The sequence below is a fragment of the Acomys minous genome, assembly GCF_964271855.1.
Source record: "Acomys minous genome assembly, chromosome: 2".
In the NCBI taxonomy this organism is placed as follows: Eukaryota; Metazoa; Chordata; class Mammalia; order Rodentia; family Muridae; genus Acomys; species Acomys minous.
This window is the reverse complement of record NC_140484.1, coordinates 89,439,974-89,461,245: the sequence shown is the minus strand read 5'-3', so window position 1 is coordinate 89,461,245 and position 21,272 is coordinate 89,439,974. Positions and strand designations below refer to the sequence as shown.

The 21,272-nt window shown below is 49.7% G+C and overlaps 1 protein-coding gene across 1 annotated transcript in view; it reads right to left on the bottom strand.

Moving 5' to 3' along the window:
- Nucleotides 1–21,272, bottom strand: part of SLC6A5 (solute carrier family 6 member 5) — a 49,608-nt gene that overhangs the window by 14,770 nt on the left and 13,566 nt on the right. The window contains exons 6-13 of the mRNA XM_084773339.1: nucleotides 17,860–18,001; nucleotides 15,740–15,872; nucleotides 13,096–13,230; nucleotides 10,817–10,920; nucleotides 7,694–7,818; nucleotides 4,047–4,159; nucleotides 2,554–2,685; nucleotides 258–357 (exon numbers count right to left, since the gene is read on the bottom strand). Coding sequence (XP_084629465.1) covers nucleotides 258–357; nucleotides 2,554–2,685; nucleotides 4,047–4,159; nucleotides 7,694–7,818; nucleotides 10,817–10,920; nucleotides 13,096–13,230; nucleotides 15,740–15,872; nucleotides 17,860–18,001 — 984 coding nt within the window. The remainder of the gene's footprint in view (nucleotides 1–257; nucleotides 358–2,553; nucleotides 2,686–4,046; nucleotides 4,160–7,693; nucleotides 7,819–10,816; nucleotides 10,921–13,095; nucleotides 13,231–15,739; nucleotides 15,873–17,859; nucleotides 18,002–21,272) is intronic.

Here is a 21,272-nt window from a genome sequence, read left to right as displayed (position 1 = left end):
CCTAATCTGGCCACTGGCTACGGGCATTAAGTGTGCCAGACGACACCCAAGGCCAGGTCCTACGATGTTCTACCACACACTGCTAAGACTCAGCGCCAGTCGCCTATGATTGCTCATCCATCTTCACCAAAGTGATCCTGAGGCAAGCTCAGAAATAGAGGCACTGAAACAAACCTTTAAATATGGTGAACATACTAGCCAGGAGGCCCTACCATACACCCTGGCTCTCCCTTGGCAACAAGGGAGTGTTCTCTTACCATACACATAGGAGATGCCAACCAGTTCAAATATGGCGATGATGACAAGGGCATAGGAGGCAGCATAAGTGTCCACAAGCTGAAACATGTAGATTCCACCCTAGCAGAAGAGAGAGAGACAGCCACCATCAAATAGGACTCCATGGCCAAGCTCCATCTTCCCACATGTAGCAGCCCTTCCTCTCCCTCCGGAGGGGGCTCCAGCTTTGGAGTCCTCCCTGCTCCACAGTGGGAACCCACACCTGGGCTAGCCGTGTGACGTGCAGACTTGGCAGGTGCACAAGCTATCCCTCCAAGGCCTCTGGGGTGATCAATAAAACAAGCACAAACAGCTGGGTGAATATATTTTTCCAAAACAAAGGTCAACCTCTACGGGAGCTGTGAGAACAGCCGCCCAGCCTCGTGTGTGCTGTGAGCTGCTACCCGCCACTGCTACCCGCGTAGATGTGCTTGGTCGACCCTCAAATGGCTGTTAGCTAAGGGTGTGTACTTAGCTTAGAATCACCTGAGCCTTAATTCGCCTAGGAAGACCCACCCTAAATGCAGGTGGCACGCTCTGGAACTGCCCAGATGTAAAAAGTCACAGCCGGAGGATGAGTCTTTTCAGCTCGGCCTTCCCTCTCACCCCAGAGTTAATTTACCTTGTTGCCACCAACTCCTTTGCTGATCTCAGAAGCAGCCTATTCAGGCTCCCAGGGTGAACCTGGCTCTCCAGGAACCCTCTGGGCCTTTAACACCAGACCGAGACTGTTTGAGGCATCCACTGAGCCTCATGGACAAAGCAGCTACTGGGTTCTCAGGCCTCAGGTGTGGGATAGCTGTTGTGGACTACTTTGAGGAGATGGCATAAGCTGATCCTGTCAGTTCAGAGACCCCTGACTAATAATACACTGGGCCTTCACACATCTCTCTCTGTCTCTCTCTGTCTCTGTCTCTCTCTCTGTCTCTCTCTATCTCTGTCTCTCTCTGTCTCTCTCTGTGTCTCTCTCTGTCTGTCTCTGTCTCTCTCTCTGTCTCTCTCTGTCTCTGTCTCTCTCTGTGTCTCTCTGTCTCTCTCTGTCTCTCTCTCTGTCTCTCTCTGTGTCTCTCTGTGTCTCTCTCTGTGTCTCTATCTCTATCTCTCTCTGTCTCTGTCTCTCTGTCTCTCTCTATGTTTCTCTCTCTGTCTGCCTCTGTCTATCTGTCTGCCTATCTCTCTCTCACTCTCCCTCCCCTTCCTTCCTTCCTCTTTAAGTCTCCCTGTGACAGATGAGGCTTGGAGATCATCTCATTCCTCCATCACTGCATAGATTCAAGAACTAAGGCTCAGAGAAGTGGATTGTTCATAGTCACAGAGACAGCAAGTACAGTGTATACCCTGAGTGTCACATGCAGTTTGCCAACACGCTCAGACTAGGGGAAAAACTCAAGCAGTGTTAGTGTTTATATATAGCAATAGATAGCTTGGAAATTTGACTGACTGATAAACCTGGACCTTCCTGCTTTCTGTTTTCTGTTTGTTTGTTTGTTTGTTTGTTTTTGAAACAGGTTTTCCCTGTGTAGCCTTTGCTGTCCTGGACTTGCTTTATAGATTAGGCTGGCCTCGAACTCACAGAGATCCACCTGCCTCTGCCTTCCTGAGTACTGGGATTACAGGCATGTGCCACTGCACCTAACTGCTTTCTGTTTGGGTTTCTTTTTTTAAGATTTGTGATATATGTATATATATGTGCATATATGTATATATGTGTGTGTGTGTGTGTGTGTGTGTGTGTGTGTGTGTGTGTGTGTGTGTCTTCTTGGTAGCACACCAGAAGAAGGCACCAGATCTCATTAGAGATGATTATGAGCCACCATGTGGTTGCTGAGAATTGAACTCAGGACCTCTGTAAGAGCAGACAGTGGAGCCATCTCTCCAGCCCGCTTTCTGTCTTCTTTAAGTAGGACACACCTGTCTTGTTGGCTCAAGAAGATTACATCTCAATCAGGAAGCTTCTAGGGCCCTTGCTAGGAGCCAAGATGACATATTTCCCTGTGTGGCCAGAATCATTACTGAACTTGTGCCATCTATGAAAATGGCCGTGATTCGGCTCTGTTTGTGAAGTCTGAGAAATGAGAATACACAAGTAGACAGCCATTATAGGACCTCCACCTGCTCAGCCTCGGGCTTATGGCTGCAGGCTCTCAGCTGACTGATGACAAACAGCTATGGCACATCTCCAACCTGATCCTTGATCACCTATACACAGTAGGCTCTTACCCGAGAGTGACTATTGGACAGCCCAACCACGTCTGACCACTCACAGAGGGCTCTCACCTGTGTGATCATTGGGAATCCCATAATGAAGAAGCAGATACAGCAGCCCAGGGTGAACACAGGCTTGTGTGTGCGCAGGTACTTGGGGAACTCATCCGAGATGGAGGTCACAATGGTCTCAATGGTGGCAAACTGAAACGGCACCAGGACAAAATTGCTGCCCCGCCCCCCACCCCACCCCCGCTTTGGAACCACCCTCCAAAGTCCTGTGTGTGCGTGCGTGCGTGTGTGCGTGCGTGCGTGTGTGCGTGCGTGCGTGTGACTAGAGAAAGCTGTGTCTGGATGAGCTCTGCCTTTTATGGTGCTGCTCCTTTGATGCATCTAAATGACCTTACTGAATGCCAACACCCAAAGTCCGGAGACCTCAAGCAGTATATATGAGCATCAGAAACTCTGCTTCCAGCCTCCAGAGGACGCACTGCCGTCATCCATCAGGACATTTTAGCTTCGATTTGTATTCATGAGATGTAAATTCCTCTCCTCTGGTTATCTGCCACCTGATCTCCCACTTGAGGAAGAGCCCTCTTTGCACCCACTAACTAAAGCCTGAGCACCTGTCAGCGTGATTTGTAGTGGCTTCAGCCTTGAAGCAATTGTCCTAAAATTGACTTCGGATTATCACCCCCTTATGCTGCCCTACAGAATTCGCTTTGGCAAAATGATGGCCAGGGAGGGGGAAGCTACAGGCTAAACATGGCACAGAGAACAAAAAGAGAGAATGGAGGAGAGAGGAGGAAATGTTTGCACCGCCACATAACCACCAAAAACTGTGAGGCTAAATTGGACATGGTGGTACACATGTGTAATTCAGGAGGCTGAGGTTAGAGGCTAACGAGTTCAGGGCCATCCTGGGCTACCTATTAAGAGCTTGTCTTTTTTTTTAAATATATTTTATTAAGTCATTCATATTACATCTTAATTGTTATCCCATCCCTTGTATCCTCCCATTCCTCCCTCCCTCCCATTTTCCCCTTACTCCCCTCCCTATGACTGTGACTGAGGGGGAACCTCCTCCCCCTATATATGCTCATAGGGTATCAAGTCTCTTCTTGGTAGCCTGCTATCCTTCCTCTGAGTGCCACCAGGCCTCCCCAACCAGGGGACGTGGTCAAATATGGGGCACCAGAGTTCGTGTGAAAGTCAGTCCCCACTCTCCACTCAATTGTGGAGAATGTCCTGTTCATTGATTAGATCTGGGTAGGGGTTCAAAGTTTACTGCACATATTGTCCTTGACTGGTGCCATAGTTTGAACAGGGCCCCTGGGCCCAGATCCGCCCATTATAATGTTCTTCTTGTAGGTTTCTAGGACTTTAAACACACACACACACAAAGTTCCTGTGATGTTAGACAGATACCTCACCATCGTGACATTAATCAAGAGTAGCCTCAGTGTACCCCGAGCCTAAGTCTTACCCATAGACTGGACCTGGAAACATGGAAAGTGGAGTCTTTGAAGGGTGCATGGGGCAGGGATGGGGGGACAGGGACTCACCATAGTGTCAAGTCCAAGAGTGAGAAGCATCAGGAAAAAGATGATGGCCCAGAATGGAGAGAGAGGCAGCCTGGTTAAGGCTTCTGGGTAAACCACAAATGCAATGCCTGGTCCTAGGAAAAAAAAAAAATGAGAGAGATTGTGGCAGGCAGGCCCGGCTCAAAGCCCCTTACCCTAGAGCCTACAGGCCTTCTCTCCAGACATCACAAGTTCTTCCCACTGTCTGTTATCTGTGCTTATCTCTGCTAATTAGACCGTGCTAACCTCCCATGCAAATACTAATAAATTACATCCTTTTGTTTGAACCGGAAGTGAAGATACGTGTTACCCTCTGGTAGAATTTTTGTTGACACTGAGCCCTGAGGCATGCCTGGCAGTGTATGAAGACAGCTTTTGTTTCTCACAACTGGGATGAAATGGGATAATTTGAAGATTAGTTCTTTCAACTTGACAGGATCTAAAGTCACCTAGGGACCAGTCCTTTGGGCATGTCTGTGAGAGTCTCTATGCTGAGCTAAAGAGTTTGAATAGCACCATCCATGAGCTGGGCTCCCAGGCTGAATAAGGAGGAGAAAGGGAGCTGAGTACAAGCCTCTCTCTCTCTCTCTCTCTCTCTCTCTCTCTCTCTCTCTCTCTCTCTCTTTCTCTCTCTCTCTCCCTCTCTCCTTCCTGACGGCAGAGGCAAAGTGACCAGATGCATCAAGTACCTGTCCTCACCTTTTGCCTTAGCAAGGAGAAAAGTAGCTCATACAGAAAACTACTGGAATTAAAAAGCAGAGCCCTGGGGCGGTGGTTTTCTAAGATGACCACATGCTGTTGGGGAGGGGGTACAGGGCTGAGTTTGAGTCTTCTCAGCACACAGGTGCCCAGCGTCCAGAAGAGGGTATCAGCTCCCCTTGGGAGCTGCAAGTCATAGGTACTGGGAATTGAACTCAGGTCCTCTGAAAGAGCAGTGAGCATTCTGAGCCGTTTCTCCAGTAGGCATAACAGCACTTTTTTCAAACTGGAATTTATTGTGTTGTTTGTTCCTAATGTTGCATAAGGCCTCAGAGTGTTTAAAATATAAAACCTCAAAGGGCTAAGATACCCCATGTCCTATAATTTATTGAACAGACTGTAGAACTGGCCTCCACAGGCTCCTTATGTGAACCATAACAGAAAAGTCTGTATTAAACTGCAGTTGAAAATAGGTCTCAAACACAGATGCAGAAAGCCAGCCCAGGATGCTGACACAAAGGCCCTGGGACGGTTTCCACCAGAGGACTTAACTGTGATGCTATCTTTTGGGTGTTACTGCTTTGAAAGGGGGTCGATAATTTTGACAAGACACACCCTCCCCGAGAAGGGAGTGGTCACTGCAACCAATCAGCCTTATTACGACACCGTCTCTGACCAACGATCTTAACACAGTGGCCAGTGTTTGGATCAGCAGCTGCCTGCATGCAGAAAGCTGATACTGCTCAGCTAGGCAGGAGTGGAGCGGACCCTGCACGCACATCGGACCTGCACACATCCTGCAGCGCCTCCTTGGGCTAAGGGGAAACACACTTAGGAAGAACAGATAAGAATGTGTGTGAGTCTCACCGACAGGGCTGCCTAAACATGAGCTCAATAAGCACAACAATAGACATGCTGAAGAAGATGGGGGGAGAGGGGAGGGAACGTCGTGAGGCTTCAGCCCTACCCAAGAAAGCTTCAATCAACTGAGGAATGCGGAGAGAGCGGGAGAGAGACTCTTCCCCCTAGAAAGAGCACACCAACTGGTTGTCCAAAACCAAATGGTCTTCCCTTAAAACATACATACAAGTGACACTATAGAGACAGAGCAGGCTATATTTAAGAATGTGTATGTATCTGCACGTACACATATGCATGCAATTGCAACTAATAAAAAGAGCCCATAAATTTGGATGAGGAGCAAGGAGGGGAATATGGGAAGAAAGGGGAGGGGGAAGTTACGTAATTATATCATAATCTCAAAAATAAAAGAGCAATGCAAATATATAATATATAAAATGTTTAAAAGATTGTATGTGAGTCCAACAAGAGGTATGGCACCAGGTCTGAGGACTCATGGCCCCTCCTGGGAAATAAATGGGCCCCTCCGTCCCCTTGCCTGAGTTGGATGTGATCTTCCTGTAAAACGGCCAAACAGGGTGAACAACTACAGAAAGGAGAATTTCAGAGGGACATGCTAGAAAGTTCTGCTGCTGTGCAAGTGAGAGATATGCAAATTTCTATCTGGGTGTTTAGTGGCACCTGTCCTCCCCCACCCTGCTGGGAGAGGAGACAGCTTGGGGCAGCTAGCCTAAGTGGCCTGTTTGTCCCCAATTACTATTTGTGTCGATTCATCCACTAATTCCCAACAAGATAGTTTTTTTTTTTAAGCAAAATGCCTCAGATAGTCTAGAAAGTAGGGCAGAAACTATCGGCCTCAATGACTCTGCTGAAAGAAATTGAGGTTACAGAACAGCTAGGGGTGGCTCCATGCTTGAGGATAAGGCCTTCTCAGCATCTCCTGCCTCCCAGCAAGTTGGAGAATTCTCAGCCAGGAGAAAGCACTGCACAGCTCACTGATAACAGAACCAACACCCCTGAGGGCGCACACTGTCTCCAGCCCTGGGGTATGCTGGAACCTTAACTCTTTAAGGCTGTATTGGCCCAAGTGGAAGCAGTGATTAATTATGTCTGATGAACAGGAAGAGATAGGTCATCCCTCCCAAAAGGTGCTTACTCTGAGAACTACAGGAAGCCACTTGAAGGACAGCTGCCAGACAAGCCTCCCACCACTGGAGGGCCTGGGGCTCGTGGCCACACCTCTCTGCACCTGTCACAGTCCCCACACCGGAATGATCAGCCGCCTCCATAATGAACTCTTCCACCCACTAGTGGCCACAAGCTTGCAATACCCTAATCCCTTTGTAGAACCAGGCACAGTGGAGATGAAGTTAATACAAATCTAAATGCTCGCTCTGCAAATGCCGCCCTGGAACTATAAGTTAGATGTAATGAGATGAAAGCTCCTTACAAACTCAAAAGCACGATGCAAATGTTAGCATCGTTTGAGTGCAGTGCAAATGTTTCTTCCACGCTCCCACCCCCAGCACCATCCAACCTTTCCACTCCCTGGGGAGAAAACTGCAGGTCTGCAGTGCCAACTAAGCAGAAAGAGAACACACTTGACCTGACAATTAGCAAAGTGCTTCGTAAGGACAAGGCTCCCCGGAGTCAAGTCCTGAGCTCATTAAGCATTGGCACTCAGTTCCTACAGCACTGTCGTCTGCAGCAGGCACCAGTGCAGCTGCAGGGCTGTGAGCTGTCTAATGAATGCCCTGCTCACGACTAGCGAGTATAACAGCCACAGCCCTGACCAACAGAGGCTGGAGCAGGCTTAAGAGAGCAAGAAAGACAAAAGAAAAACCAGAGGAAGAAGGAACAGGCTGAAAGCAATCCTTATCTTAGAAAGGCCGGCTCTAAGCCTGCATTGAGGTTCCCACTGGAGCCTGTCTCGGTCACTCTGGCAAGTGACTAATATACACTTGAGCACCCTACTTCCATCCATCCAAGTGCCCGACACAGAGTAAATTGGGATTTTGTGAATTTCCAGGAACCTGGCCTGGAATTGCAGGGTGACGACTGCCCTCTACCTTGGTCAGCCACGTTCTCAATGTTGACTTTGCGTTCGTTGGCCATGAAGCCGATGACGGAGAAGATGACGAACCCAGCAAAGATGCTAGTGGCACTGTTGGTGCAGGTTACGATCAACGTGTCCCTGGAAGGAAGAGACCAGAGGTTGAGATTAGGTGAGCTCCATGAGCAGGGAGGAATGGAGAAGGACAAATGTGGGCCATGTGCACCCATGTGCATGTGTGTGCACCTGTGGACACATCATCCACACACATACACACATCCAAAGAAAGAAGCAAGCAGTGCTGAGCACAGACGCCCTCCTGTCAACCCAAAAGGCCCCAAAGGACTCAAATGTCACTTTCCTAAACCAATATAATTTCTAACTATATTCTAAATCCTCATCTTTATTTCCACAGATAAATGTGTAGCTCTCACCCTTCATCAAAGACTGTTCTCTTTTTTCAAAAGATGGAGACCATCTGAGAGAGGCACAGCTGATCAAAATGCAGAGGACACTTGACCGTGAGGTGCCAGTCTCCAACTCCCCAACTGATACATCTACAACACAAGCCCTATGTCCAAGATTCAGAGACCATCACAGAAGAAGGGGCAGAAAGGTGATCAGGGCCAGAGAACCAGGATGTCCGCTGTGAGATCATCTCTTCTAGCAACAAAAAGGCACAAACTGAAGGGAAGTAGGGCAGAGGAGTTGGCTTGAGAGGAGGGGGTGAATGTGATCAAAATACATTGTCTAACAGTCTCATAAAATTAATTAAAAAATATTTTATATTATATTATAATGGCCCCACCCAGGACCTCTGTGGGAAAGCTCTGGTTCTTTGTGCTTAGAACAGGGTCGTCACTAACTCACGGTGGCTAAATGCTCATGTCTCCCCAAAATTAGTATAATGAAGTGCAAGTCCCAGTGTGGTCAGATCACAAGGTAAAGGCCTTGGAAGAATGGTTTCACCCTGTGAATAGGACGAAGCCTTGATGAAAGAGGCTGTGAGGAGTGCACTGCCCTGATGCCCGCTGGTGTACAGCAACAAGGTACCATCTGAGCTTGGAGGGAGACGGCGCCAGATGCTGACTCTTCTAGCACCTTGATCCTGCACTTCCCAATCTCTACAAATATGAGCAATACATTTCTGCTGTTTATAAATTACCCAGTGTAAACTATCCTTGTAAATAATAGCCTCAAATGGCTATGATATCTCGATAGGAGATAATCCAGCCATCATGGTAATAAAGAAGGTAACGGGATCCTGGAGATTTCTGAGGCAGTAACTGAGTATGAGGGACAGAAGGCAATGGGACTCTGGAGTGGCAGCCTGGGGACAGGGCTCACAAGACTAAGAAGGGCAAGAGAAAAGCTGCCAGAAAACAATAGAGATGCGCATCGCCGCCTTCATTCTACAGCGCTTCTCATCCTGTGGGTCGTGATCCCTTTGGCAAACCTCCATCTCCAAAAAATATTTACATTACGAGTCATAACAGTAGCAATATTACAGTTATGAAGTATCGACTACAATAATTTTTGAAGTTGAGGGTCATGACAATGTGAGGAACTAGCCAGGCATGGTGGCGCACACCTATAATCCCAGCACTCGGGAGGCAGAGGCAGGTGGATCATTGTGAGTTTGAGGCCAGCCTGATCTACAAAGTGAGTCCAGGACAGCCAAGGCTACACAGAGAGACCCTGTCTCAAACCCCCCCCAAAAAAACCAATGTGAGGAACTATATTAAAGGGTCACAGCATCAGGAAGGTTAAAAACCCCTGTTCTAGGGCCTTCTGCTAATAAAATGGCCAGGGATTCTCAGCCTGCCCTACACTCAAATGTGAGGTCACAGACAGATGGAGCATTGGGTCTGCATTGAGATCTTAGTCCTCTTCTTCCTCTTCCTCTTCTTCTTCTTCCTCCTCTTCCTCCTCCTTCTCCTCTTTTCTCTCTCTCTCTCTCTCTCTCTCTCTCTCTCTCTCTCTCTCTCTCTCTCAACCACTTGCAATCTTGAGTGAAAGCATGTTTCCTATGGTAGTTTCTATGATCCAATTACTCATCCAAGCATGGCCTTATGACCACCGTACCTAGCTGCTAGCATGCTTCATGTATAACCTAAAATGACCCTGAGCAATTCACCACTCTGACTGTAGTGGTGGCAATGACTTCGCTTCTCTCTTTTCAGGGGCTGTGACCACAGAACAAGGTGATGTCTGCAGTTCACTCAGCCTGGCATGAAGCAAGTATGACGAAATATCTGCCCTGCAAATCCGTGTGGCCCCCTAAAGGACAAACTGAGTCAAGGGAGGGTCATGGACTAGTTGGTAGTGGAACAGGATTTGAGTCAGCTTTCCGCTCTCAGCCTAGGTCCTTGCTGCCATGCCATGTAGCCTCATTTCCTGTGAGGCACACAGCAGTGCTTTGCCCTTGGATGGTGTCCAGATCCATTGGCCTCGGCAGCTGTTGAGCAGTGTGGCCAAAACCGTTCAAATGCCTGAGTCTGTCACTTGTCCTTCAGGAACGTTATGGGCTGGACACTGCATCCTGCTTCTGGCACCTTGTTCTTCAATAGTCACAGTGACTGCTGTTACTTACTGAGGACCTACTGTGTGCAAAATGCCCCTCTGGTAACAGCACACATCACCTCTTACCCACAAAACAGTGCCCTCTGTGCTCTATAGATGAGAAAACAGATGTCCACAAGGGTCACATCTTGCCTGTACCCTACATTTGTAGCACATGGAAATCTATTCTCAAACATCCCCCCAGAGGTCCACGCTGTCCCTTCCTTTGCATCACGCTCTTTCTCCCATGAAACCCCCTGAAAAGTATTTATCAAGTGACCGGTGACCCTATTATGCACATGACTACTCATGACTGTATATATGGACTTCCACAGGACCCAGGCTGCCACGGTGACCCTCTCCTGGGACACACTGCATCCTGTAGGCAGCCACTGAGCCCCTACTCAGGGCCCTGGTCAGCGGGGTCAGCTGAAATGAAGGAGTTAGTGAGCAGGCCTTGGCCAGAGGCTCCTCCTGAGCCCAGGGTGAATCTACAGCTCTGCCTTGGGTGCGTGTCTGGGCTTCGTTTTGCTCAGCTAGCTGGCCTGCGCCCTCTGGATGGCATGTCTGCACATACCTGTAGCAGTTGTTGTGGAATTTGTTGTAAGAAGAAAGAGTGATGAGCCCTCCCCAGGCTGCAGACAAGGAGAAGAAAATCTGGGTGGCAGCGTCCTTCCACACCTAGAAATGGAAGAGGAGAGTCAGGTCACCGAGGGAGCCCAGCCTCCAGTGACATACTTGATGCCATGTCACCTTCCCAAGTAAACTGGAGGTGACTGGGGACAAGAGAACTGTGAGCACATGAGTCGAAGCTGTGCCTCGTCTTGTGCCCGAAGGCAAAGCGGGCACCAGCTGGGAGATTGTAACTCTGTGTAATCAAAGTAAGGGCCGGGACAGTGCGTGAGCAGGGTTGCTGAGCAGACAAAGGGAATGGGTGCTTGGTGGGTGCGGGCTTTGCCAGCCTAGAGGGCAGGTTTGGGGAGTCTGGTCTCTCTTTCTGCCATGTTGGTGCAGGTCCAGGTTATATGTCCCACCGCGTCCCAGCAGACAGAATAGGACAGCTCTCTCACAAAGTACCTACCCATGCAAAGAACAATCTGTGACAAGGGGGGAAAAGAGCCGTGGATACAAAATAAAGGTCCATTTTAATTTACAGTCCTATGTGTTGTGACAAGTGCCACTCACTCAAAACCTGAAATTCCATAGCATATGGCAACAAAGTGGGCAGACTTCATGGGGCCACCTCCCTCCTGAGCTCAGCTCTAGAGGATGATTCTTGCTGCTCATTAAATTCCAGGTCACTCAAGGCTTTGCTCATATACATACACACAGACAGACAGACAGACAGACAGAAACACACACACACATACACACACACACACACACACACACACACACACACATCGGACCTGTCTTCATCAATTAATCATGTCTTGAAATTCTCCTTAAGGGGCTGGTGAGAAAGTTTAGTACTTAAAGTCACCTGCCACACAACTGACAACCTGGACCAACAGAGTAGAAGGAGAGAACAGATGCCTACACACACACACACACACACACACACACACACACACACACACACACTCATGCCCACGCTGGGGAGCAGGATGCAAACATAATCTAATAAGGCAAAATTTCAAGTCGGAATCCACCCAGCACCCATTCCTGTCTGCTCAGAAACAACACTTTGGTCGAAAATTAGTCGCAAGTCCAGCTTCTCCAACAGGGAAGCTCAGGTGGGGAAGACCACTGAGTCACTTAGATTCTAGCCAATACTGTGAAAGTAAATTATTATGTGGAACCTCTGCAGTCTCTCCCTCTCTCTGCTCCCATGCCTGTGAGTCTGGGATGATAACGTGATGGTGGGTGACTAGGTAGTCTAGTCACTAAAGATGGTGAGGAGGAAAAACCAGACCCTCGATCCCCCGTGATGTCACACAGGGTTGAACTGGCCCTCGGCCAGCTACCACAAGAGTGACATCAACTAATATGTTGTTTATATGGCCAAGATCTGGAAACTTTGTGGTATGTGCAGCCAAACTCAATCCTCGCCATGAGTTTTTAGCGTATCCAGGGAAAAGCGGAGTTTTCACTGAGGTGAGAAAAATCCATCTGTAGTTGCACAATCACCCTTCATAGGGAGAGGTGTGTGGTGTGTGAGGGTAAATTTTTTTAGAGTGTGATGTGCATACATCCAACACACAGAGAAAATTCAAGTATGTGCTGGTCCCACATCTGTGTGCAGAGAGTATTCAAATGTGTCTGGGGACCCACATCCGTGTTCAGAAAGAATCCAAAAGTGTCTGGGGCCTTTCAGATCAAAGAATGCTTGTGCTCTGATTTTCCAGCCCACAAAGCTCTGCCTCCACGCTATAATTACTCACAAGTTAGTGGCGTGAGATGGCCCAAAGCTATCAAAGGAGGCCGGGTGTGGTGGCGCATGCCTTTAATCCCAGCACTTGGGAGACAGAGGCTGGTGGATCGCTGTGAGTTCGAGGCCAGCCTGGTCTACAAAGTGAGTCCAGGACAGTCAAGGCTACACAGAGAGACCCTGTCTCGAAAAACAAAACAAAACAAACAAAACAAAACAAAACAAAAAGCTATCAAAGGACCCCTGCCTTCATTAGGGCCTACATCACAACTGCAACCAGAAAGCCACTGCTTTAGAATCTGAAAGCCCTCAGCTGCCTGATCACCAAGGTCTCCCTCGCAGACCTGAGGAAGTAGGCCTGGGGATCCCCAGGGGAGAGGGAAGGCTAGCCCCTTCTGCTTCACATCCAGATGTGTGGCCCGCCCTGAGAGCGCCGCCCACCACCGCCACCACTTCTGGTCCACCACTTAGAGTAATGAGCCCACCGTGGCGTCGGTGAGTTTCTCCCACTTCGGCGTGATGAAGTACCAGATGCCGGCTCCAGCTCCAGGCAGGGTGACTCCTCGAATGAGGAGGATGACCAGCACGACGTACGGGAACGTGGCTGTGAAGTACACCACCTGCAAGAGCAGAGGGATGGAGAGACGCGTGTGCAGGCATCGCCGAGGACACCACTGAGGTGAGGTGACCGGGGACCTGCCACCTGGGCACACATGCCCAACAACACGGAGGGCTCCCGAAGCCCTGACAGCACTGGACAGGATGAGTGTCTCCTTAAATTCCCACCTTGGGCCTTTTCTCACCTCGCCCTGTTCATGCCCCCACGCCCCACACACCCCATACCCCACTCCACCCCACCCCCACCCACCCACCCACCCACCCCACCACCCCACCCCCCGTGTGTAGATGACCCACTTGCTTTGTTCCTGGTGAGCTCAAAGGGTAACATTTGGCTTATACCTCAGCTGTGAGCGGGGAGCGGGCAGAGGCTTTCTGCATGCTGTCTGCCTGGGTCAGGTGGCCTTCAGCATGCACCTGTTTCCTACACTCTGTCAGAACTAACTGTGAGCAGTAATGAATCATGCTTGGCAGGGGAGGACGATGATTGGCTGGCCTGGCCCTTGCAGGCACCCTCCACCTCGCAGCCCCACACAGACAGCTAATTAGGTTAGCTTTGCTGTGCTGCTCAGACTTAGCAGCTCCAGAGGCCAGGATGTCCACCTGTGACCTTCAGGCCCTTCAGGCTGCCTACTGATCACCTGTGGAGTTCTACCAGCTCAAAGGCCATGTCTTTCAAGGGCCAACTTTCAGGTCGTGCGTGCGTGCACTAGAGGAACTGAGCTCCCGTCATGGCAGGGAAAGAGGCGTCTCTGTTGGACAGGGCAGTGCTTGTGGAAGCTCCAGAGTAGAGACCAACTCATTCTCTGCCTCTCAGATAACTGTCTTTGATTTATACCAGCACAACCCAGGGCAGGATAGGAAACTGCAGTTCATTGTTTCTGCAGTTCATCATTTGGGCATGGAACAAAAGCCTTCATTTGATATTTGATTGGAAACCTTCCTCGGTGAAACAGGATCGGCGTGGCAGTTGTCAATATTCCAGACTGCTTTAAACTTTCTGTTCCCTGAAGGCTACAAAATCCAGCCCCAAGGATTACATTCTAGTCACCTGAAAGAGCTGGCTGTAGTGCCACTCCAACAGAAACACAGATGAGCAGAGCTTAAAAGAATCTCAGAGGCCAGGTGTGCTGGCACACACTCATAGGCAGGACTTAGGAGGTAGAGATAGGCAGGGCTCCGTGAGTTCAAGGCTTACCTGGTGTATATAGCAAGTTCCAGGGTGGTCAGGGCTGCACAGTGCTTCCCTGACTCAGAAAACAAGCAAGCAAGCAACCTTGCAGAATATTTGTTTTAGTTGGTCCTGGACTTTGCAAACAAGTACAATAAGGACCTGATGCACCCTGGGACTTTCCAAAGTCACGATGATAAATAGAGCTGAGACAGCCTAGGAGACCTGGCGAATGGGGGCTCACGGTTCTCCTTTCTTTACAGCAAAAGAAAGCAGAAGTCATGTGGATTCCAGGCTTTGCAGCGAACTAGCCCCATGTTCAAATGCCCCTAATGCCGCTTTCAAGCTGGGTGACAGCAGCAGCCCAGCCTGTCTGTAGATGGCGATCAGTGGGCCCACATGGCAAGGTACTGGGAAACTTGCATGCAGGCCGAGCAGCCAGCGGTGGCCCACACAGCTCTCCACAAGATCCCGACTCCTCCTGGATCCCCAGTGAGGCCACTGCTGCTGAGATGCTGATGGGGATCAGGCATTTAGAACAAAATGGAAAAAAAAAAAACTAGCACTCGTGAAGACCTGCCATGTGCCAGGTATTTTGCGTGCATTCTTACCCCCTTGCGGCAATCCTACAGGGTATGGGCTACCATCCCCAGGTTAGGGGATTGAGGGTTAAGAAACAGGTTCCCAAGGTTGACTGGCTTGTCCATACTTACAGAGCTAGGCAGTGATGGCCTGTGGGACTGTGGCTGAGCAGATGCTTGGCTGGCTGTGTTAAGCATCCTTAGAAGATGGATCCGCTCTCAGCTCAGGTCCAAGCCACAGAAGGCAAGGATATCAGGAAGCCATGGGCCACCCTGGACATGGCTGGGTGGTCCCACATTGCTCATCCTGAGCCAGTGTGGTCCTCAGGCCTCAATCCCAGCTCCCATTTTACAGATCGAAAAACTGATCTTAGAGAATGTATGCCCCCCCCCCCCCGATCGCTCCTTCGGCAAGTGCTCAGACAGAACAATATTCCAACTAGAGGGCTTTAAACACCTCCCAGCCCAACATCTTCCACCTTCAAGCTGACAAAATAGAAATCCTCTGAAATAACTAAGATGAGAACTTTTGCTTTTTATTTGTTGGAGGAGGGGGAAAAAGCAAAAGTTAAGAGTCAATCAAAAAAAAAAAAAAACGCTGCCAAATTTCATGTCTCCAGTAGAGGCAATCTTACAGGACAAACAGCATGGGAGTCCCCCAGGGGCTTGGGAAGAATGTCCTTGTCCCCCCCCCCCAAAAAAAGGCAAAAGTGGAGGAGGGGAAGGGGGAAGAAAACTCAGAGAGAGCCAAGTTCTTACTTTTCCTGATGTCTTAATTCCTTTTGACAGGGAAGCATACACAATCACCCACGCCAGGAAGAGGCAGAAAGCCAAGGGCCACCGGATCTCTCCTGGGTATTCAATCCCTGCAGAGATCTTCAGTACAAAGTACCTAAGAATCAGACAGTGATGGAAGAAGAGGGGAGGGAGGGAGGGAAGGAGGCAGGAAGGGAGGGAGGGAGGGAGGGAGGGAGGGAGGGAGGGAGGGAGGGAGGGAGGGAACAGAGAACAGAAGGTAAAGATCTGCAAGCTTCAGCCTGCCATCGGAGCCAGGAGCTTTAAACACACCCGACCCCCTTCAGCATCTGAGCTCAGAACCTCATCAGCAGGCTCCAGGGCTTGGCAGCCTGGCTCTTGCCCACAGCTGTCTATGGAGCAGGAGCACTCGCTGTTCTCTTTAACTGGGAGCTGGGAGACCATGTGTGACCAGCCGATTGATTTTTTTTTTTTTTGCAAGGCAGTTGGCACCATCATCTGGAGTTGCCACCCAGAAAAGCACAGCAGAGGGGCTTGGGGTGTGGCTGCGTTGGTAGCATGCTGGAAGCCCCGGGTTTGACCCTGCAATCTCGGCACTCAGGAGGTGGAGGCAGGAGGATGAGGAATGTAAGGTCATCCTCAGCCGGATAGTAAATTCAAGGCCAGCCTGGGCTCTATGAGACCCTCTCTCAAGAAACAAAATTAAATAAACAAAACCGAAAGATGCACAATATAAGTCCTTCAGTGGGCTCTGGGGAGATTGCTCAGCGGTTAAGAGTGCTGACTCCACCATCCGGAGGACAGGGGTTTGGATCCCCGCACCCATGTGAGGAGTTCAGAGCCCACAAACTCCAGCTCTGAGGGATCTAATGCTCCCCTCCTAGCCTCTCTCCAAGTATTTACAGCCACATGTGCAAGTACGCACTGTAGAGTGCTTGCCTGGTATACATGCAATTCTGGTTTTTATCCCCAGCACTGCATGAGCAGGACGCGATGGTGCAGACGTAGTCCCAGCACTTGGGAGATGCAAGCAGAAGGATTTAGAATGCAAGGCTGTCCTTGGTGGACTACATAGGGAGCTCAAGACTAGACTACGTGAGGACCCAGTAGCACTGGCTCCTAACACCTCAAAATAGATCAGAAGGAGCTGAGCACCCCGAAGGCACCCCTTCATTTTGCTATTTTCCACCGTCGTGGTATTCCGTTCATTTACAGTCCTGCCCACACGACAGTGCGTATGAACGCAGGAGCTCAGCTTGACCAGCTGGCATGGTGTTCCCCTCCATGAAGTGTCTACAGCACCCACCCACCTCCACAAACATTTCAGCAAGTCCACTTCCCATCTGAAGGTCTTCTAGTCACCCTGAACCCCATTTTCAGCATTCAGCAATACACAGGACAAAACTCAACCAGGCGTGGGCAGCAACACACAGAGAGAAAGGACAAAACTCAGCCAGGCATGGGGTCCCTGCGCCTGTGATCCCAGCCCCAGAAAGACTGAGGCAAGGGAATTCTTGTGAGTTCAAAGTCAGCCTGGACCACAGGGTGAGTCCAAGCTAGCCAGGGCTACAGAGGGAGTACATTTCTGGAAAGTAGGGGAGTAAGAAAAACAAGACAGAAGGGAAGAAAGGAAGGGGAAGGAAGTAAAAAAAAAGAAAAAACAGAAAGAAACGGAGGAAGGGGCTGAGGGATAGGGAGAGGAAAAGAAGGAAGGAGGGAGGGAGGGAAGGAAGAAAGGAAAGAAAAGAAGGAAGGAAGAAGGGAGGGAGGGAGGGACGGAGACTGTTTCTTCATTTAAACTAAGTGCCTGGGCCTGACTGTTTTCTCACTTTTGGCTTCTCTTCCCTGAGATCAAGTGTAGGTGCACAGAATGGCCTGGCTGGCAGATGCCTGCTTGGATCGCATGCTGATTGCCGGCTGCAGTACCTACCTTACCCTTACCTGCCTATTTGGTCATCCCTCATTTCCAGGCCCGCAGGGCACCATCAAGTGGCTTCTGGGAGCCCAACCAGATACAATCTTCCTCTCTGATCATCAGCATCAGCAAGAAGTGCAAAGGGAGGCCACCCGCCCCGCCCCTCCCGCCTCACAGCTCGGGTCTGCAAACCGTCCTCTGGGCTTACTTGAAGTACTCTTCGCTCCCGCTGACAAAGGTCTTATTGGCCTGGCTGGTGAAGTTAACCATTGTCAAGTTCGGATAGGCAGTCATGCAGAAAGTAGAGTTCTTGATCTGTATCTTGGGATGGTCGGTGATAACACAGGAATCTGTTCAGGAGAGGACGGGGCCGAAACAATGAGGCATGCGTGGAGAATAGACAGGGATCTCGCTCGGCCCTCGGAGGCCAAAAACACTAAGCAGTGGGGCAATGTCAGCAGAGCATCTATCTCACTCTGCATCTCCCAGCCCTGCAATACCGTATAATAACAAAAACCTACATTTAACTGGTACTTGGATCTAAAAATGGGACTAGTGCCTTTAAACTCAGCACTCAGGAGGCAGAGGCAGGAGGATCTCTGCTAGCCCAGTGAGCCTGGTCTATACAATAAGCTCTAGGCCATGCAGGGCAATACAGTAAGACCCTATCTCAAAAAAAGTAATTAATTAACTAAATTTTAAGTAAAGAAATGGGCATTAAGCCAGGTGTGGTGGTGCATGCCTGTAATCCCAGCACTCTGTGAGGCAGAGGCAGGTGGATCTCTGTGGGTTTGAGGCCAGCCTGGTCTATAAGGTGAGTTCAGGGCAGCCAAGGCTACACAGAGAAACCATGTCTCAAAAAAAACCAAAAAGAAAAAAGAATAGGAAAAGAAAAGCCATTTAAAAAGGTCACTAGGTAATGAAAAGAAGATCCAGAGCCTTAGGACCCTGCAGAAGACATGTGACTTACAGAAGTCAAGTTAAGCAGAGGTGAACTGGTAAGACACAGCTCCTTGTTAACTGTCCTTGCTACAGAAGGCTGCCTTGCAAGTGTTCACTCTGGCCAGGGCAGGAGCACTAGCCTGTAATCCCAGTATGTGCCTCATGCAGGGAGGAGGATCAGGGGCCTGGGATACAGCTCAGTTGGTCGATTGCCAAGCAGGCAGGGAACCCCAGGTTCAGTTCCCAGCACCCTATAAAACCAGGTGCGGGTGGCTCCCATCTGCAGTCCCAGCACTGGGGAGTCAGAGGCTTAAGGTCATACTGGGCTCCAGAGCAACTTTTAAGACACCCTGGACTAGAGTCTCTGCCAAACAAAGTACAATCCCTAAGCTCAGCTTCGAAGCACTGCCTAGTACTACAGACAACACACAGTAGGTCCTCTTAGAACCTATGCTGTGCTCTTTCCACCGTCGCATGGGTTAGCAGGCACAGTGCCCACAATGTGTGCTAAAGGGCTTTCAACCAGACCTAACAGTGTGTCTCAGTGGACTTGATCATCACGGGACATATGGTGATTTCCAAAAGCACTTTTAACTTTTTTATCTGAGACGCTTGGCACTGTTGACATCAAGTGCATAGAGACAAGGATGCTACTGGTGCTACAACACACAGTCAGTTCTCCCATGACAAAGAAATATCTGGTCCAAAATGCCAGTAGCGTGGAGACTGAGAAGGCCTGGAATAAAGAGAGAAAAATCGACTAAGCAAGTATTAGCCTGTCAGGCAGCCAGGCTGGACTCAGCTCAAGAAGTCTTCCTTAGACCCAGGAAACATGGATTCCTTTATCTTCGTTCTGTACAGGAAGAAGCTAGTACCTTTCTGGCCACTTCACAATGTGTTTCCAATAGCATTATAAATAGACACGCAATGCAGCTGGGGGTTAGCTCAGTGGTGAAGTACTAGCCTAGCATGCCTAAGGCCCCGGGTTCTATTCCCAGCACCACTAAAGGGAACGCAAGACACATGAGTGGACAAATATTTGAACTGAAGAGCCCACAGGGACCCCCAAAAGAATCAAGTAGCAAGTGGTGCTACAACTGGCACTGTGAGGACCGTCTCGTGGATGTCTGAAATATCCTATGTCCATGGCCTTACAGCATCCCCTCTGAGATAAGTCCTAGGATCCACTGGTACTCTGGAGCTGCAGCCACTTGCAAAGGTCGCAAGTGCTGCCAGGAAGGACAGGGCACTCATTCTTTGAAATTCTTTCACTAATCTACCCCACTCTAGAGCACACAATGGGGCTCGGGATCTCAGATACCTAGAGAGTTGAGGCTGCTGGCTCGGAGGTGGGGGGGAGAGGAAAGGGGGAGAGGTATAAATGGGGAGTTACAGGAGTAGGGGACAGAGTGTTCCCACCAATCTACATTGACCTTTTCCAGAGGCAGAAAGCAGCTCTGCGCTGCCGTCCGTGCTTTTTAAGCTGTGGAGAATAAATTAAAATTGCTCTAGACACCATGACAAAACGCATGCAGCGAGGATGCAGGGTGCCCTGAGCCACGCCCTCTATGGGTGCAGCCACAAGGGCCAACAGTGAGGGTACAACCTTCCACCAGGCCTCACAGCACCTCCAACTGCTGGGGATGGATGGATGGATGGATGGAGCTCATTCACAGGGCTACTGCGGGGATCAAGCTAGGCGGGTTGACGGGTTTAAAAAGCCATATTCATAAATCCTAGCCGTAACTCAATTTTTATCAATATAACTGTCTGTGGAGTGAGGAGTGCTCTGCATCACTTCCCATGAGCACACTGGCCTGCCTCAACCACACGCTGCTCCTCCCCACCCATAGGTATATCAGAATCCTGAGTAAAGATGCCCTGTTGATAAGAGCACTTGCCTAGGGGTGCAAATCCCTGGGTTCTGTCTTCTGCACCACATTAAACCACAAGCGGTGGTGCACACCTGTAATCCCAGCATTTGACAGGCTGAGACAGGAGCCTGCCAGGAGTGTGAGGTCAACTTCATCTCAAACGAGCAAGATTCAAATGACAGTTGTAAACCTTTTCCCTTCTAATTGGTTCCTGGGACGAGGATTTCTCTGCAAAGGGATATGACTTTCCAGGCCGGATAAGTCTCTGCTGGTAGGAAGCTGTCCTGTGTGGTAATAGTCACGGGCCACTGCTCACTGAATGCCAGTAGCATCCTCCATGCCCAGATGGGAAACCAGAACTGGCTCTGCTGAGTCTCAGGCTGAGAATCTGTTCTTAGATGTTTCCTAGTACCTGCATTTTCAATATTATCTTCTTTAATTTAAAAAAAAAAACAGTTTCGGGAGGATTCCAGGCTGACAACTATCAAATCTTTACTGGGGAAGATTTCTCCTTCCCCATTAGTAACCTGAACCAGGCAAATTAAAGTTCCATTCAATAACCACAGGACTTAATTCTGCCTTTTCCTGCTGAAAAGCAGCTCGTCCTCGCTTGCTTCCGAAGTTGCCCTGGCAAAAGACTCTCTAGATGGGTGGATGTCCAGAGGATCACCTCCAGCCCAGTGTGTCCTCCTAAGGTCGGGTTTCCGGTTCCCGCAATGCTGCAGAACCACCAGCAGCCTCAAGCCTCCTGCAACGTCCCTTCTAGCCACTAGGCGGCAGGAGCGTGCTTCCCGACGCTATGCGC